This window comes from Cygnus olor, chromosome 3, assembly GCF_009769625.2.
Source record: "Cygnus olor isolate bCygOlo1 chromosome 3, bCygOlo1.pri.v2, whole genome shotgun sequence".
In the NCBI taxonomy this organism is placed as follows: Eukaryota; Metazoa; Chordata; class Aves; order Anseriformes; family Anatidae; genus Cygnus; species Cygnus olor.
The window spans coordinates 83,148,520-83,168,911 of NC_049171.1; the positions used below are offsets into that span (position 1 = coordinate 83,148,520).

The window sequence follows — 20,392 nt, forward strand, 5'->3', positions numbered from 1 at the left end:
GATTACCGGTGCAACCTTTGGCTAGTAAGTTTATCTGAATATAAACATAGTCACACAGGCTGACAGAGCACATGGTGTCTTCCGGGGGGGGGGGGGGGGGGGGGGGGCGGGGGGAGAAAAAAAAAAGATTTGCTAGAGGAAGGAAATGTGGAGATTTTATGTAGTACATTACAGTCCTGATGGCACAAACAAAAATTATGCACAACTCCTGTCTGAAGTGTCCAGATCTTCAGGTAGTTCCTCTCCTCTATTACAGTAAAAAATCAAAGAGCTAGAATAGTTTCTGCTTGTTACAGTTCTATGTGTATAAACCTGCAATAAATGTCATCTTCTATGGTAAAGGCAGGATTATTTATTGATGTTTAAGGTGTGCAGGACAGAGCAGTGAAAAAGTCTGTATATAACTAATTAGGTAAAGACACAAATAGCTGGAAAAAAAGTTTAATTTCTCAAGAATTATTTTTTCTTGGAGAAAGAAGTATGTTATATGCAGGTATGATCACAAGTATCACATTAAAAGGGTTAGCTTCCAAAAGTACCCCAAATATACACAAAAGGTTTTGCCTGCTCATCACATTTTATCTGTTGTTAGTCTTTACCCTACACAGTTCTGTGTGTGAATATGCTCCTCTGTGTCAGGTCTGTAAATAAATATGGAAAAACAGTATTTTTATTTTCACTTGATTTGTACACCTGGAAAAGAAAACATGAATCTGTAGACAGAATAAACTGAATGTGCAGCCTACCACACAGAATCACAGAATGTTAGGGATTGGAAGGGACCTTGAAAGATCATCTAGTCCAATCCCCAACAGTTTATAATCCCCAATCAGTTTACAATCCCCACACAGTTTATAGTTGCATTGTGTGCCTGTTATTTTTTCCACAAATGCTTCCCCTTAGAACTAGCTTGTCACTAATAAAGGCTTGGTTACTAAATAAAGGTAGATTCTGCCAATATCCATTTATCAACACATACTCAAACTAATTACCAACTGCACAACTTTTAAATTCCAAACCAATGGCTGAGGTTTGCATCCTTTTTTTAATTACAGCGAGACGAACACAAAGAAACTGCACTTGTAGAGCACTGCTCCAGCCTCACACTAATAGAATTGGAGATGCATTTGTACAGCTTAGGCAAGCAAAACTAACAGCCACCTGACTGTATTTGTACAGTATCAAAAGCAAGCTCTGGAAATACTGTAGAAACCTGCTGCATCTTTAGCACAACTGCTGCACCAGTGGAACAGGTGCTCCTATATGAATAATGCAGCGTACTGGCTTGAGCGCATGCAAAGGTTCAGTAGGGAGGAAGCTGTAAACATGCATGTAGAAAATACAGGGGGAGGTATGTGAAAAAATATGACAACCATGTACGGCTAAATCTTAAGCTTTTCATTGCATTTCAGGTATTATTAGATGTGAGTCTGAATGTACTCAAACAACTTACACTTGAACTGAGCCGCTGAATAATGAGCCCCTGCTAGCTACAAGGTGACTGACTCACACTGGATGGCTTGTTTGAGTGAGAAGATAACTGCATGCTTGATAGGCCGAAGTACCACGTCTTTCTAGAATAGAAAGACCTACTTTATACCTACTTTATTCTGTGATTTGCTGTAAAACTGGCCCTGGTGGTTTGCTGATTCAGTAACCACAGTTCTGTTACTCTAAAAATCAGATGAGTTTTTAAAGAGACCATATGTGACTAATCAACAGCCCAGTCTGCCTTTTCACAGGCCCTTCCCTGTAGGTAAAGCCAGGATGCAACAGAAAATGTGTAGTGACAACTTGAGCAAGTTTTCTGCTGTTGTTGCAAAACTGCAGAAGCCCTACCCCACTACTGCAGGCAGCGCGAATGCGTGGGCCTGGACAGGCCTTGCACTCCCTGCTCCTCTACTCCCCAGCTCCACTCAGTACGTACTCTTTAAGGGGGGGCCTGACCCTCAGGTGCAGCTACACGGGGACATTTTCTGATAATGAAAACCCATGGGAGCCGTGTTTCCACGTGTTTCCCCAGTGAGGACTCAGCTCTTTGCATCATTAGGTCCTACGCGTGTGCCAAAGCATTTTCCTTCAGGAAAGTACTCAGACTAAAATGACAGGGTTCTGTGCTTGTTTTGCCTCTTATGTGAAAAGCTCAAGACAGATTATTATTTTAGGACTGCATATCAGATCTCTTTGACAGTTGCCCTGATTTATTAACCTATAACTCTGGGGTAAGGGAATTGGATACTTATATCAGATGTCAACAGGGGCCAAGCATCTAACATCCTCAGGCTCTTCTGAAACCCCAATGTGCATCTCTCAGCTAATTGAAAGCAGATTCTCTTTTACTGCAACTCGTGAGAGAAATTTCTTTTTTTCTCTGTACAAATATTCCTCTGGGCTTCATTTTATCACCACATAAAAAATATGCTAGTAAATGACTGTAAGACAAAAATAATCCAAATGCATACAAAAAATACAATGATAAAATTAACAGTGAGGAATCACATTTGAAACACAAAACTAGCCTCAAAGTTCAATGCAGGCATGCTACATGAGTTAAGATTTACTTCATCATGAGAAGACCAATCCTATAATGAAATCTTAAAAACTCCAACACAACACACACCTCCTTCTCCACAAAGTCATTACAAAGGACGTTCAAAATTATCCATAAGTTTCTGACATTCTGCTGATATTTAGAAAGTATGGTTTTTTAATAGTAATTAATAACTATCAGCCTAGGACTGCTTCCTTTACCCTACGTTGTGCATTCCAATTAGTGAACTCTAAAAGTACAGGCTCCACGCACTGAATATGACCAACATGAGTCTCACATGGTCATTTTTGCTCCATACCACTGACTATTACAGCCTTTAACAATCCTGAGACTGCTGGGGGAAGAAAAGATACCTCCAAAAAGACAAATAAGCTGCATCATGGATGAATTACTTCTTCAAAATGGCATCAGACTGTAGAGAGTCCTCAGCACTGGTGGTTGGTAAGAGGCCTTACTGTACATCCCTCAACTCTCTTGCTTATGACAGAATTAAAATATAGAATTTTAATAGATACAATCTTCAATAGCCTTATGCTATTGACTTTCTGTGCCCATAAATCTATCCCTCCCCAGCTGTGGTGGGTATTTCAGGATATTATGTGCTATCCCCTTGTAACTCCTCCTGAATTTTGCTTTTTCTTATTTAAATGGCAGACGAGAGGGACTTGGTCATTCTCATGACACTATCAGGGAGTTTCTTTAGCAGTTTGTTTCCCAACACATTTGTTCAAAATTATCATTTTTTAAAAATAAGAAAACCAGAACTTACAACCTTGAAACAACACAATCATCACTGAAATCAATAAAGGCAATAACTTTTTTTTTTTTAAATTAACGCAAAGCATAACCGTTGAGGATAGCTATTTCAATGAAAACATGTAACATTTATAGTAATACACTTGTGAGAAGACAGAAGAGTCATCAAAACTCTGGCAGTCCCTCTGCCAGCAAACTATCAGAAAAAGAAAGCTCTACATCTCCACTTGTTGGCATCAAAACAATACTTTTTTCCTTATTATACACTCAAAGGGTATAGGAGTACTTTTTCAATTAAGTTACCTGTCCCAGTGATCTCCAGTCTAGGCTGGCACTCCCAATGTACACATGCTGTTTATCAACAATCCAGAAAGATGACTGAAGGCGACCTTCATTATATGCTGACATGTTCATATACAGCACTTCAGCACCTAGAGATTTACAGACACAACAACAAAAAGTACTGTTTAGAAGTACAGAAGTTACAGACATTAAAGAAAAGAAACTTCACATTTCAGGGTCTCAGCTATCAAAGCTACAAAGGGACATAATTAAACATATCATTAAGGCTTAAAGTCAATGATAGACAGTCTTACTGTCCCACTATTTCAGACCTTAATTAACGTATATTCCAGAAAAACAGGCGTAGGGAACATCCCCATGTGTTATTCTCTCTGCTTATTTACCTCCCTTTTTAGAATCATGTAATTGCTATTTTTTCAAGCACTGTATGCTCCTAAAACCCTTTTTAAAGGTCTATGCTGTAACTCTAACCTGTTACATATTATAATGACCTCTGAGATATAAAACCCAACTATATCCCCAACCTGAAAAGCAAACTCTTTTCTCTTGCCCTGTGCAATGCTCTGAGCACAAAGCCTGCAGTGGGTTACCACATGGAACAGACATCGATGAGAGGACCCCACAGGGAACATTAAGGAGTAAGGAAAGAAACAGAGACCTGAAGTATGCTGAAGCTATGCTCAATGCTACTCATCTGTGACTTTGAGCCTGCCACTTTGTATTGAATGGTTTTCTTAAGGATTAAAGTCTGCTGAAATCAAAGGACCTACTTGCAGGGTTAAAAGCTGTTGGCTCCATCACATGAGTAAAAATGTCTGAATCAGCCCCATCAGTATGTTTGCAGTACTAAACACAGAATATATTCAATATTAGATGAATTCATGGGATTTCTCACATCATTATTTTTCTTTCAGTGCTCCAGTGTTTGTAAGATTAGGTGATTAATCTGAATTAATTATTGCTGAAGGTAATTTAAAGTAACCCAATCTCTTTTTAGTTGTCACAGTAAGTGGGGAAGAGAAGTGACAGTAAAGCAGACTGGAGGGCAGCTATCTCCCATTAAACATTCATGTGATCATCAGTACCACGAATTCCCATAATGTCTGAATATGAATCACGATGTTAGAATTCCAGTGTACTTCAGGAACTAAAATATTTTTTATTTAACTTCTTATTTCTGACCTTCTAAGAAATATTTGACTCAGTTTTAAGCTGTAATTGCCAGTGATAAATATTCCTTTTCATTATCATTATTACTGTTATTATTATTATTAAAATTACAAATCTCTCTTGAATGAATGATTCCAGCAGTTCAAGCATCAGGAAAAAAATAGATATAGTAAGGCACCAAACTTGCAACACAGGACTTTAAGCAAGAAACAGTTTGGCTCATGGTCACTACAGTTACATTTCATGCTACCCAGCTACATTTCCCATTTTTTACAGGTATCATCTAACCACATTCATCTAAGCTTGGAAACAAAGGAAAGGTTGGAAACAAAGCGTTACTCCTTTGAATGTGTTGCGGTTTTCAATCCATGCATTAATGAGTAGAACTGTGCTAATTAATGAGATAATGCGCATGAACTGGTAAAGAAACCAGAAAACACTATAGCAGGTGTTAAATGGTTTAAATTGTTTTTTGATGAATAAACAAAAGCAACTAGCTGAGGAAAACTGTTCTGTAAGGTGCTGAACTTCTAGCTGATTACCTGAAAACTGTGTTTAAAAATCAAGTTTAACGTAGCAGTTTGCCTTGATCATATTTTCTTTGCATACATCCAATTTGCAACATTAAACAGCAGTAAGAATTTAACACCCACAACACACCTACAGCAAATAGATTATAAATGAAGTGTTAGCATTTTCATATAGGAAAGGTAAAACTGTCTGCACCAACAATGATCTTTCTTCTCATAACTGAGAGCCTAAAATAAAAACATTTAAAATATTTTTGAAATATTCAGTGCTGAATAAAAATGTTGATTGCCAAAGTTACAACAGAAAACTATTTTACCAACAATATTAACATTAAAAATAGCAGACATCTTCAGTAACCTGACATAAAATTCTAGGTATAAGACCCCAGGGTTTGGGAGCAGTTCACATATTGGCATAACTGGTGGGAGAGGACTATCACTCTAAAATATAATCTAGGCTTCAATTACCAAAATAGAGATTATAGCCGTGCAGATGATACTGCTAGCATACATACCATTAAAAACAAAACCTGGAACCCAACTTCTTTTCCTTTTGGAAACAGCCAACTCATAAGGCTGAGGAAACAGTATCTCCAAGTTAATTTAAAAAAAAAAAAAAAAAAAAAAAAAAGTTATGTGTTGTAGGGAGCAGCTGCTGTATAGCCTATTAATGAGCCCTTAACTTTTGATGAAAGGAAACATGCATCAGTATTGATAACTGCCTCTGTTCTAGAAGCTCTTGAGATGTTTTGTTAAAATAGGCTTGTCAGGCCTTCAACACAATCCATCATCCCTAACGTGGTCCAGTTCCCATGAGGAGATTAAATTGGACCGATCAATATGTGAAGTCATAACAGAACTCTTTATCTTGCTGCAGTCTCAATTACACAACGCTGGGGGTCTAGTGAGTTCAACCAGAAGGCACAATTTGTAGGTTTGATTGCTGATGTAGATGCCAGACTCTTAGAAAATAAATCCAACAATTCTGGTTCACTGAACAATAAAGTGCAGGATAAGAGCTTAGAGAAAACCAGTGCTGTCACTCAAAACTTGAGTGGATTTGCCTATCCCACAAAATCGTGTACTGTAAAGGCTGGGCCAGAGTGCCCATTTCTCACAGGAAGAAAGAATACTGCAGGGATCAAAGCGTGCTTGAAGTGACAGACATTTCTCTGAGTAATACTTCTTCTAGGCAGAGAGGTTTGCATTCTCTAACAGGGTGATGACTGATGCTGGCTGGGGCACACAGCAGGACCCTGGCCTTGGGAGCCTGGGCCTTCTCAGGCCGTGTGGGGGGAATGTGGTCCCTGAGGGGTGCCAGGCTGCTGCTCAGCCTCTTGCTCTGCCTTTCAAGGGGGGAGAAATAATACAGAAGGCAACAGGAGTACTTCAAAAAGACTGACCTTTCATCCATTTCCCAAAGGAATCCCAAAGCAGAAGCATGGCACAAGAAAATGTGATTTACCATTTCTAGCGTTGCAAAGTGCTGTTTGGTCTAGCTGCCTGCTCCCAGGTAACTTGATAACACTAACAATGTTATCAAGGCCACAGGGCAGGCTTGACTTCTAAACAGGAGCTTAAGGCCAGGGCTTTTTCTGCATACTTGAGTCCAAACACTCTAAGCTGTTAGCGGGAGACTTTAATCAGGGGCTTATCGTACAGGTGCTCTATTAGGAAAAACCTTGTGTCATCCAGAAGCACATCTTGGTACATCTGTGTTACAGCATATGCTAGCTGGGGATTTTACTACCGCTGTGGCAAGGTCACCAGGTGGCTACACAAACTGGGAGACTTCTGCCCTGGAGGCTGCAGCAGGCCGGGGCTCACAGGGCTGCTGCTGGGCCTCCAGAGCCACATCTATGAGGCCGACTGCAGGAGGTTCACCAGGAGCCTCTGATCCCACGTCTGTGTGCAGCCTGGAATAGTACCAGCTTGTCCTGGTACAGAGGCAATGTCACTGAGCCAAATCACCTCTCTGGTGGATACAGTAAAACTTTTTTTGTAAAGAAGACTGAGAAAGAGCAACTGCTTAGGCTGCTATTATCACAGCTGCCTTGAAAGCAAACATGCAAATTCTGCCCGCAACAGTTTTCAGCAGCGCCAGTTCCAGGCTAAACTTGCAGTGGAGTTAGCAAACATAACGCCCAAGGAACAGAAGCTTCCTTTGCTTGTACCGTGGCTAAAATTGGCCTTCTGTCTTCACAACTCTCTTATTCTCACTGTAAGTCTTTTTAAAACTAGACAAAGAAAAATGGGAAGGGGGAAGGATTTAAGGACTGAGATGAGAACAAGGCAGAAGTATCTGGGAAGCTGCAGCAACAGTGAAGAATGATTCACAACAGGCAGAACAGTGATGAGAGAGAGCCCTGACCACATCAGCCCTGACAGGAGGGAGCTGTGCTGCAGCAGACAGGCAGTGGAGAGGGATGCAAAGCCTGATGGCACATGCTGGGACAGCAGAGCCCCAGGAGAACAGGCTGTGGAGATATGCTGGGCCCAATTGCCCCCTGCTAGACACAGGGGAGTTGTAAAGGTGGAGGAGATGAACAGGGGCTTTTTAATACTTCTCCTTCTCCATCTTTGGAAAACAGGGCCTGTTATGTGCAGGCCATGGGAGCACAGCAGGCAATGGGAAGGGGGAGCTGCACAGAGCTGTTGGTAGGCAGGGGATGTGGGGAGATTGTAGAGGGCTCCCAAAGGAGGAGGGACAGCAGGATGCAAGGAAGCTCTAGTACACAAAATGAGTATAGTCAGTGAAAGCAATGCTGTTTATAGCTCTCTTGTATACTTGCAGTTTGTACCTGACCAATGCCCCTGCAACGCATCCAATCCCCTGCTCATCCTTCAGCCACCATTCCCCACATCACATCATCACCAAACTGGCCACAGTAGAAACAGCTGCTCTCTTCGGCTTACCCCATTCTTGCTGTCCCTTCACTCGTCATCATGTGCCTATCTTTTGCTCATGGCACTTTTTTTTTTTTTTTTCCCTCTCCTAATTCTGTGTATTCCCAAGCAAACACTCCAAGTAATATGACCTTTAAAAAGGAATCTGAGAACCTGAGCCATGGCCTATTTGTTTCACCCTGCTGCTGACAGTCTCTTGGCACACAAATATACACATTTTGATCTATACATTTTGGACAGTGGCCTCAAGCTGAAGTCAAGAGCAGGCTTACCTTGTCCAGACCGTGAACCCTAGAGCTCACGAGAGTACACACACTCGGGCACCTTGCACAGCCTCTCTGGGAGGCTACCACGCTGGTGGGAGGCAGCACGTGCTGCACTTACCGTGGTGCCATGCACCAGCTCCACTCCTGCAGCTATGCTGAGTCTTCAGAGCAACACAGATGCAGGTAATACTTGTATTGCAAAAATAGCACAATATCATGCGCTAACTCAAAGATCAACAAAAGATCCTTTATTATCCCTAAATCCCAAACTTATTAAAAAAATTTGCTCACTAGAAAATATAATGTGAGTACACACACATATATGGATGTATACATTTTCAAAGTGAACACCTCGTTCCTTACATTTTGCAGTAGATGCTTCCATTTTACTTATTTGCTTTCAGCTGCAAAACTTACTACAATGTACACTTACAAATAAAAATAAGTTTAATTTTACTGAGACAGAAATCCAGAGTGTTCCATACCCTGCCAAGTGGCAGAGTACCTGCCCCATGCTGGACAGACACAAGTGACCGAGGCAGAGGATCATCTCCCCAGGAACTTTTATGCTCTTTTCTTAGCTGACTGCAGAAAGTCTGGAGTTGTTCCAGAAGCTCCATTAGTGTGACCTGCCAGCACTCAGAGGAGGACAAGTACAAAAGCAGAGGAATGCACAACTTGACAACACAGTTATTTTTACTATGTCTCTGAATGATTAAAAGGCAAACTAGAATATTTACTATTTCTTGCTCTTTATGGAATATTGGATTTAAAATGCAATTTAAAAGTCTGCCTGGCCCCAGAAGGATTAATGATTCAGACTTTGAAGAGAAAATACTCAAGGACTTTTAGGGAAATCTCCGATGGTAATACCTTCACCACGAATTGGCTGTTTTGCTTACACTCTCCTCCATTCCTCATCTTCCCCCCGCCCCCTCCTCTTCACAGGACTGATCCTATCACTCTGGGTGTTGTTATTCATTCACCGTATTATTTGCACTCTGGGTGCTGTTCATCACCTCAATTTCATACTAATAAAAAAAAAAAAAAAGCATAAATACTTTAACAACTCCGTATGCTACTGGCACACACACATACAAAAATGAAATCATAGGTACTCAAAGAAACTGTGTTCTCTTACAAGATCAACCAATGCCCAAAGAGCCTTCCTAATAGAACTAGTGTCCATACCACCTTGAGCTTATATTGCCTGCCCTAAAGTGTAGCACTCAAACTGTATGCTGGACAAAAACACCTTCCTTCGGTATGAAATTCCCACTCGCTCCCAACATACAGCCAGCCATATACTATGTGCACATGCAGCTTCTCAAAACAATACAAGGCCCCAAAGCTATTGCTGTCTGCAGTAAGACGAGGCTGTTTCTGATGGAGTCATGTTCACGAAAAATTACTGGGTTGTTACTGCCTTCCTTTACATCATGTGTGGTCACCGATACAAAGACAGCTTTGAGGAAATCAGTGCACAGGAGAGGGATCTCCGGCTGCAGCTCCGTGGGCCCCTCTGGGCCATCGCTGGAGAGATGCAGGTGCCTGCAGCAGCCTCTGGAGTTGAACTGGACGGGCTGACAGGCTCAGGGCTGTGGCGTGGATGGTTCAAGGGGAACATGCAGAAAGCACTCTGCTCCCTGCACGCTGCCACCGCTCGGCTCCACTGGCACGCTCCCTAGCCAGCTCACTTGTCTGAGCCTGGCTGTAGCTTGGAGGAAAGGCTGCTCGGGGAGCACTTCCCTGAGCAGATGGGCTGCAGCCAGGGATCTCCCTGCGGAGTTGCGGGTGTGGGAAGAGGGAGGTCTCTGTCACTGCCGGCTGACTTCCCAGCCCCCTCTCTTCAGGCACCGAGCCAGCTCCTCGCCTGATTCCCTTCCCTCCCCAGCAGACCATAACACACCGTCAGTGTGATCGGGGACAGCAAACATCCTCCACAATCACCAGTAGTTTTTGCTTTGTTTTGCACCCATTTAGTGCATTAAAATCATTTCTGTGAACCAGCACAGCCCCAGAAACTGCTCTATCCACCCAGCTGGGGAAGCCAAGAGCTGAACATAGGGGCAGGAGTGAGCAGGAAGGAGGAGAAATAGGGACAAATGGAGCATTTCAAAACCCAGCTCCCTGTTTGAAAATAGAGTATTACAGAATTACAGCTGGCATGGTTACTTTTTTTTTTTTTTTTTTTTTTAATTAGCAATAATATTGGCATGAACAGATCTCATGTTCAGTGACTCTTCTTCCCTCCACCACCTCCTCCTCCTGGGTAGCTTTTTGGGCATTCAAGGAATGAACCTGATCAGAAAACAGACCCAGGTTAAAAAATCAGTTAAGAAAAAAAAAAAGGTTATTTCAAATGAAGAACTATTCACAATCAGTCTAACTCACCACCTGGCTATGGTGACACAACTGAAGGCACAGCACAAGTATGAGTGGCTTGTGGTTGGGTGCAACAAGATGCAGTAACTGTTTAGGCCAGTGCTGCCATTTAAAGGTACATCCATGTGATCTCAGCCTCAGTTCCAAATCCTAGTATGTGTTTGCCTTTCATCTCGCATAACCATTTCCATCACGCAAACAAAGGAGATATGAGGGCAGTAATGGCATTTGCTTGCAACGATGTTTCCCACGTGCTTACACCAGGGTTTCACAGCGAGAGAGAAGATCCAGAAAAGACCCATCAGGGGATCTGCATGTGTGCAGTTTGCTCATGGCATGCGGGACGGCAAATCCTTGAGACCAAAGGAAAGGTCAGAATTAATTTCTTTCAATTCCTTGTTTAACTTCAGTGACATCTTGGGAGCTAGTTAGTTCCCAAGGCAACATATATCCAAACACATCCAGACACTGGCTTCCACAATTTCAAATGTCGGCCTTTGGTGCTAGTCCACGTAATAAAAATACCAATTTCTCAGCTAAGTACCCTGCTGTAGACAGAGTTCGGCATCAGAGCATTACAGCTCTCACCCATGTGAACACATTTTGCACTGACTGCTGTGCCCTTTCGATTTACTCAGCAAAAAATCCAACAAATAACCAAAATGCTTCCTGCCCCATGTCACAGGAGAGACGTAAGAGATGCCTGACAACATTTCTTTGTAAAACCTATTCATAGCAACTAAACACAATTTCTGATTCACTGAACAAAACACTGAAGGTCCATCTTAATACAGGGTGGGCAAACCATGCCAAATACGATTACAGGGAAATAAGAGGTCTCCTCTTCACCTGCAGAACAGATACAGCACAAGCACGCTCCACTCAAGCTTCCCCACAGATAGCAAGTAGCTCAGCTGATTAATCACATACATGCATGTTTAACTAAGCTATGCACTTAATTTTGGAGTGCAAATATGGAAAGAACTCGTAGGACTCTAGACCTCTGGTCCTTCCAAAGACAGAAATCCAGTTTCCAGAAGACACTCACGTCTTTCTCATTCTGTAAGTCCATAAAGCACTGAGATTCTATACGGAAAACCACAAAACACAGTGAAGCCCTATATACATTAACAAAACAGTATTTAGAAACAGGAATTGAAGCCTGAAGTACCTTACTCCAATGCAGGATATATCACCACATTCATTTTAAAAGTAAAACAACCTTCTTAACACCATGTAAAACATTTTTATTAATAACCCGTGAAGCTTTTTTTGACTTTTATTATCATTTGCACTGTAATAGTTCTTTCCTTTCTTCTCCCTTTGTTTTCTTAAATGCTGTGGTGTATATTTGATTTTTTAGGTAAGATTTTTAGTTGTTAATTTAGAATTTTACATACTACATTTTCCACCAGAAAGCATCTATTCTACTCTTAATTACGGCACATACATGTTACAACCATGCCTTTGCAAGGCACAGGCTGCCACCCTGTATGTTTTTGATACGCAACTACTCCACAAAATGCTAGCAGCCAACAGTACAATTCATTATATGAAATAAGTCAGGAAAGCTGACATGCTTCAACTCTGCTCTTTCCCACCTGGACTTGCTGTTCTGAAGCCAGTGATTTCTGTACTGTATCTGCTAGAGAAACCCTTACTGGCTGGGACAAAGTTTAGGACTCTGATTTTAGGCTATTTGTAAAAGGAAAAAAAAAAAAAATCTTAATGCAAAAGAATTCAGAGTATCTTCTAAAGATCCAAACAGTTTTTCCTTGCCCTCTAATAATTATATTAGAAGTATATTCATGCCTTTGTTAAGGGGCTTTGCTGCATGATGCAGCAAGCATGAGAGACATCCTCACATTTTGCACAGATGTGACACTGACATCAGAATCAGTATTTTTCAGATTTTTACTTCTTTTAGAGCTACTTAAGGTATTTCATATCAATAATCATAGATTTTTAAATAAAACTTTGAATAGTAAGAGAACTGATGATCAGTTCAATTCTTTTCCCTTAGCAGAACTTAGCATTTTTCTAGAAAAATGGTAATTTAAATTACATTTTCTGAATATAAATCTGTTTTGTGAGTCTGATGATTCAGTAAAGTCTGTAAGACAACAAGTGTACAACAAAGTTTGACAGAATATATATATAATCTTAATTTCCATATTTTTTTGTTCTCCATTATTGAAGAGTAGGCTGTTCATTTACTAGATGAAGCTATAAATGTGATTGCTTTACAGATTGGGAAAAGTAATTTTCTTACTTAGCTGATTCAGACGACAAAGCACATTACCACTTAAAGGAAGACTATTACACTATCAGTAAAGGCATTACTAAAGTTGGATTGTGGCTTTTTCTCTTTGCCTAATTATAATTGCATAAGTTTTTGCTATAAAAGAAAGTTATTTTAAATACAATAAAGAGATTAGTAAACTCACACACTGCTCCCCTCCACTTTCAAAGACTTTTTACTTGGATTAGCATTATGAAGAACTAGATTGATTCATACACTTCCTAGATGAAACATCCTAGAACGCAGGAACATTTTTTTCATCTTAAGACATGAAGAATGAGAATCACAGCCCTCTATGAATGAATATTTTAGGGTTAAATCCCTTAAAAAAAATGCAGCAACTATTTATCTCTGACTTTATCAACGTCATTTCATTCTGACATTTATATACTCTAAACCCTTCAGTATTAGCATCAGTCACTTCTAAATGTTGACTAGTAATAACAACACTTGTGCAATTGCTGACAAGATGTGGTCCTCAGACATCTGCAGTTCTGCTTTGGCTTTTGTCAGTCTCCTTCCCACAAAGGAGAAATCCCAGTTCTAGAAGGTGAGAAAGTGTGCTGCAGGGCTGGCAAGAAGGTAAGGGAGGACAGACTGTGCCTCCTCAGAGGGCGGTATTATTTGGTCCTAGCCCACTGGTTTTTATTTTTTACAATACCTTCATAATAGAATTGTCTTCCTGCACCTGCATTAACTTATGGCCTGAACAGCTCTGGAATATTATGTCCAGGCTACAAAAAGCCAGAAGAACAGGCTGACCTGGCCATGGCTGTACAAGGAAAGAAGAGGCACAGCCAGAACCAACCAACCTGGGTCTGCCAGTAGCACAGTCATTTCCTTCTACTACTTCTCACTTCTCTAGCAGCATCTTTCCCCAACTCTTTCCTTTGATTCTGTCCTATTACCCTGCCAAGTCAGCCTTTGACTTTTCTATTTTTTTTTCCAGATAATTCCTATCTCAATTCCAATTATTTTTCTCTGCTTTCGTCTACTTTGTCACAAGCCCACCAAGAACATGCCTGGCCTTTTACCAGTATTCTTTTCTGATGTTTTCCTAATTAATTACTCACTTTTCTGTTTCTGCCCTTCTTTTTCATCTGATTCATTCCTCATAGATCTACCTGTTATTTCATTTCCCCCACTACCTTCCCTCAATGTCATTCTTCCTCCCTCTCCCTCGCTCTCTCCCACTTCAGGCTCAGTTTATCATTTCACTCTTGCCCTTGCCTACTAATTCACTGTTTCATGTATCACATATATTCATTCAGTTATTCATACACTCCCCCACTCTCCAATTAGTTGAGAAACATTTTTTTTTCTCTAACTACATATGCAGCATGATATATTCTCCAAGCCTTTTTAAAAAAAAAAAAAAAAGGAATGAAAATAATATTTTTCTTGGAGTTTTACGGGTATTCACAGTTTTGGGTGCCCAGTTTGGTCCTTATTTTATTTTGCATGTCCTGCAGGTATTAACTCATGATATACAACCCAAAGGTATACAAAGAAGATTGCTTACAGTTTAGGGCTCTGGGAATTGTTTTTTTTTTTTTGGCTTTCCTATTCCAAACAACAACTGAACCTGGGTCTAAGGTTCTTAATAGAATAAGGCACTTTTATAGCCTCTTCTTTTATAGAAGCATATGCAGAATAGACACTGCAGTTCTGCTGGAACTGACTGAAGTGACTCATGCTTGATTTACTATTGCTCTGGCCATCTTGTTGAATGCATTTGTGAGGGCTTCAGCATTCTGTTTTGGTTACAGAGATGCTTCATACATTAAAATGGAGAAATTTTAGAGACAAATTGACATTCCTTAGTGGCACAAGCAGAAAAATCCACACAATGAACTGAGGAAAACTAAAAAGCATGTAGGGAAACAATGCTTTGTCTCTGGGGAAATACACAAGGGATACAAATCAATAGCTTGTCAGTTAGCAGCTTTTTAACACAGATTGACTTTCAATCAACCAGTCTATTTAAAACGTAGAAAGCAAAATAAAAGGAAGCCACAACTCCACACATTCTATGTTATTAGTTGAACAAAGGACACGTGCAATGTACCATCAATATTTAAGTGACAGCACACTGAAATCACAGAGGAGTTTGGTGTCCTGCAGGATTAGATCAGAAGTATCATCTAATTTCTTCATTGTAAACATCTGCAATCATCTGTGAAGGACAGAAGTAAAGATCCTATTATATCATTCAACTAACAGAGCACCAGGCCTGTAGGACTTTCCTTACACTGGGGTCCCTATGAGAGTGGGGCCAGAAGGCAGCACGTACAGCTCTAGTCCCAACAGTCACATCATGGACTCGATGCCAATCCCGTGAAGGCACTCACTCTAGAAGGCAGTAGAAAGCACTGCCATCACTTCAGAGGCCCATCTGAAGTCGCTAGCTGGACACCCTGCCGGGGAAGCCTGAGGGATGACAGAATAGAGAAAAGACAGAAGGGGAAATCAAGTAGATTTGGACTATAAAATGTGTGTAAAATGGAAATGTTAAAGACTTGAAGGTGACCATGACTGACTATTGACGTGAAGTATAATGAATGCACAGGCAAGCAGGCAACTTCTGCACAAAACCAATGAGAGATCAAACTGAAAGCAGTACCAGGCATCAACAGGGTCATATGAAGCACAGGAGATGGTTCTGCTAGGGAGGGCCTTGGAATAAAGCAGACTGCTGCTGTAGGACCTCTCTCGTGTGGTGCAAAAGGCAAAATGGGCAAAATGGAGCAAATAAGGCTAGGTTTTAAGAGGAGGGAAAAAAAAGAAAAAAAAAAGATAGTCTCATATTTTGAGTGGCTTAAAACTACCCAGAATGTTTGGATCCCACAGCTGATGTTCCACAAAGCTGCTCTGTATGAAAGAAGTCAGGGCAGGGCAGGCACAAATCTCAATTTCTGAGGACTTAATTTGAGCCCCTAGGGTCTATCTAGTCTTATTCACAATGACATTGATGTGCACTAAGTGCTACGCAATGATAAATACTCTGAAAAAAAAATAATCAACAGATTGTGTCACAAATTGGCATCAAAATAAGTGGACGTCTTGGCACTTGTCTCTGTGTCATTTCTTCATCTGTAAAATGGGAACTAAGCTATTCCTCCACTTTCTGTGAGAATGATGAACATCTATTCTTGAATATTCATGAAGCACTCTTATTTCAGTGTTAACATCACAAGAAAAAAAAGGAAATAAATTTGTCTGCAGATTAGGTCTTGACGAGTGCTCATTAAGCAAAAGATGAGACTACACAATGAAAATGATAGCAAAATAAAATACTATATGGATACTTACATGAGCATAAGTACCTCTGCACAATGAATTTTATAGGGTTCAGTGGGAAGAAGTGTATCACATTCACCTAAATTCTGCATCATAGCGCAAACAGTTTAATGGCACAAGAGGTCAGGATGCAGAGGATATATTTTACATGCCATAAGTGACTGTTTCATGTTCATATTAGAGAATGCACCGAGTAGCAACTCCTGATTTATTTTGAGGAATGCATAGTATTGATTCAAGCTGCAACTACCAAAAAGCCTCTGTAAGGATGACTACACTAAAACTCAATGTCTTTATAAGGCTGCATCCCTTAAGCCCCTTCTGGTAATACCTATTTTCAGAAAGAAGATCTTCATAATACAAGAATATACGCTAAGAGGAAATCAACCACCAAAGAGAAAAATCTTTACTGGCTTCCTGGCAATACTTGAAAACATTTTAATAGAGACTCAGTTGTAAACGTATTATTACCAAAACCCACCTCTCCCAAGAGATGATGTAAGTACAGCTTGAAACCAGACTAAAGAAGAATATTAGGAAATGGCATCCTTCAATAAGTAGATTTGAGTTCAAGAGAGCAAAATAAAATGAAATAAAATATCGTAACATAACATAACAAATAAAAAGGGGAGGGGAAAGGAAAGGAAATAAACTCTTGCAAGTTAAATAAAACAAGTTAAAAAGATTGTGAAGAACAATGGATACTGAAGCTGCAGAATACATTGGTACTTGTGTGTAGTGTTTTGTAGATGACAAAAACATGCACAGATTCAAAAGCAATTGTTGAAAATCAAACACCACAACAAATTGCTAAATTCCATCACAAGGGAGTTCCTAATCTACAAATTGCTAAAAGAATATACAGGGTAATGGAAATATTATACTCCAATTGGTTTTGTTATGCTCTTTTTATAAGTGTGTGGTTCTTATGACTCCAGCAAGACAGAAGACAGACCTTCAGTCTGCTGCCATTGTCTGATGGCTGAAAACAGTTGCTTTGTGACCGTTTGCTTACAAAATCTCATTTTTGAAAGCCTGTCATTGCAATCTTAATAATACCCTGTTGACACAACTTTGAAGCTCAGTATAGATATTATACACTCCTATAACTTTACTGGTATTTTTCCCATCACTTTACGCAAACATAGCTACTTAGATTAAAAGCACCAGAAAGCGGGATCTGTTTTGTTTTGAGTCATAGAAGTGACTATCAATTTCTGCAGTACATAAAGACTTAGATTTTCACGCTATATTTAGTTAATATTCTGCCTGAAGGACAGAAAAGATGCTGAATGCACTCTGTTCTCAAGTTCAAGCATTAGAGACAATCACTCTATAAGGGTGTGCAACGAGAGATGGAAATGATGAAGAGTAATGCAGAGATATCATTCTGGGAAGTTTTCTTCCAGATGAATTACTCTAGATCAAGCTTAATGTAATTTAATTCCCAACCATTAGCCTGTGTAAAAATTCATAAAATACCATAGTGCAGTAGAAGCCTAAGATTAATTTTAAAAGTGATGCAGAAGATTACTAGAAAGATCAGTAGTAGTATAATAGTGGCAACTTCTTGTTACAGAGAGAAATCTTATTAACTAATGCTGTGTAAGACAGAAGGATTTGGTCACATGGGTTTACTTTATGGTACAACCTTACTGTATGCAGCAACCAAAAATTAGTAGCATATGAGTAGCTTTTCCAGAATGTTCATCAAAGGAAAACTAAATGGTGCAGCATCAGCTTAGTTTGGACATTTATTAATGCTCTTAGATACTTCTGATGACTTCTGGTATAACTCTGAATAGTATTTTAATTGCAGGTTCAACGCAGAAGTGTTGTATGGATTAAACTAAGCTGCAAAGAAGTGAAAAGAACTTAAAAACACATACACAACTTCAGAGATCCAAGTGTCAGTGTCATGCCACTTCAGACTGGGCTCTTTCCAGAGCTGACCACATTTGTAGTTGCATTATAGTCTACATGACATCAAAAACTTGAATGAGGTGAGAGACCAAAAGTTCAGCATCACTGGGAAAGCTGAAGAATGCTCACAAACAGTAGCAATCAGAAACAGAGCTAATCATACCAGCAAGACTGCAGCAATTGACTAAGACAGTTCTAGGAAGTCAGTCAGGCTTCAAGTGGATAAGAAACATATGTAAACTATATGAATGGACAAAAGAAAACTCATCAACAATAAATTAACCGGCTTTCTTTGAACCCCTATGAAAACACCATTGGTTTTCAGCTCTTTTCAGGATGAGACAGTGTTAGTGCTTTTGCAACCATGAGAAATTATGGGGTACCAACATTTCTGCAAAGGAAGCACAGCTACCTAACAAATGTTTTCTGATCTCAAGCAGTCCTGGCAGCTCTTACCAGTTCTTCCAGTAACAGTAGGTAGGTACTTGCATCCTATCCATATGTTGTTAAAATGTCATAACTAATTTCTGCTAATACCATCCGTTATTGGCTCCTCTGTACTAAAATGTATCACTGACTCAAACCAACTACTGCCATGCAAAAATAATCCATTCCAGTATGCAAACTATCAAACAAGATTTGGAATTATTCCCTGTGGGGTGAACCTGCTATGTTGGACCTGACTAGTTACTACTAGACAAAAACAATTTGGCTGTTCACAAGAGGGCTGGATTACCAACACTAGTAGCTATTCTGGAACTTACAAAACACAAGTGCACCCATTTCTGCCAAATCTGTGAATACATATGCATTAGTAACAGACTCAAATTCAAAGGAATTTGCAAACTGCAAATATGTACCAAAATACTGATCAACTGTGAAAGACTTTTTCAATTAAAACTTTTCAAGCCAAAGAATTAAATTATTTCTACTAAACACGTAGCATTTTAAAAGTGCTTTAGAGTACATCTAATCTTAATTCATCAAGTTAGATATAATATTATTAACTACGGTTCTTTTAACAAATAAAGACTACAGATATCAGAAAGCAAGTGATTGGTATTATATAATGCAAAAGTACACACTACCAATGGGAGGATGCTGTCTCTGGGAACACAACCATTCCTCTCAGCAAAGGCGTTCATTTCTAAGGGAAGTCTACAGACACAGGTGCTGTAGACCTTAGAATTAGAATTTGTCACTTGCATGTCTGGCTCTTGGGGGCACAAAGAGTTTTCGGCATAAAAGTGAACCTTTTTCCCACTCTCCCTCTTTCCAAAACAAGCCAGTACAACCCAAGACCCTAGTTGCTTCCAGAATTTAAATTAAAACATTTTGTTTTCTCTCTATTAGTTACGCATTTGACAGCCTCATACTGCTAATTTTCTAATGCTAGAGAATTTTGTAAGGCAGATCATGCCTAAACCTTCTTAAAGTGGGTGGGTTCCAGACTCATAAGAGGAAACTCTCTCTTTCACATCACAATCTATTATGGTGCCTATTTTCAGGATATCTGTATGTCCAACAGAAGTTTTATTCCCAGAATAGGCACTGTTTTCTACAGAACTGTAATAAAAACTGGAGTAAAGCACCTTACTTTTTTGAGGTAAAAGACATTTAAACTAAATAGTAGGCAATGTCAATGGAAACTGTGCCATTTACCTCAACACCTCATTCAGAACTGCACAGAAGGACTCATTCTCCAATAAAGTTTCAAAATACTGTCCTACAATCAGAAGCTTAAAATAATTATTTCACAAATAAGGGTGAGACTTTTCCTTCAAAAATATCAGTGGGCAGCAGAAGGAGCAGAAGCAGAGCAAGGACTGGAAGGCCAGTTTCTTCCATCTCAAATAAATGTTTGACTACTACAGAGTCATGTTTAAATGGAGACAGAAATTAGAAGAATTTCTGCAAACTGTTAGAGCTCAAATAGGAAGGATCCATGGAGCTCCTGTACAGAATACCCTCTACATTTTCCAAACCTTCGTTATCATAA

General features: G+C 39.8%; 1 protein-coding gene across 1 annotated transcript in view; it reads right to left on the bottom strand.

Annotated features, from left to right (window-relative positions):
- The window catches only part of PLD5 (phospholipase D family member 5), a 326,396-nt gene that overhangs the window by 40,165 nt on the left and 265,839 nt on the right, over window positions 1-20,392 (bottom strand). The window contains 1 exon segment of the mRNA XM_040551381.1: window positions 3,611-3,738. Within this exon segment, the coding sequence (XP_040407315.1) occupies window positions 3,611-3,738 (128 nt within the window).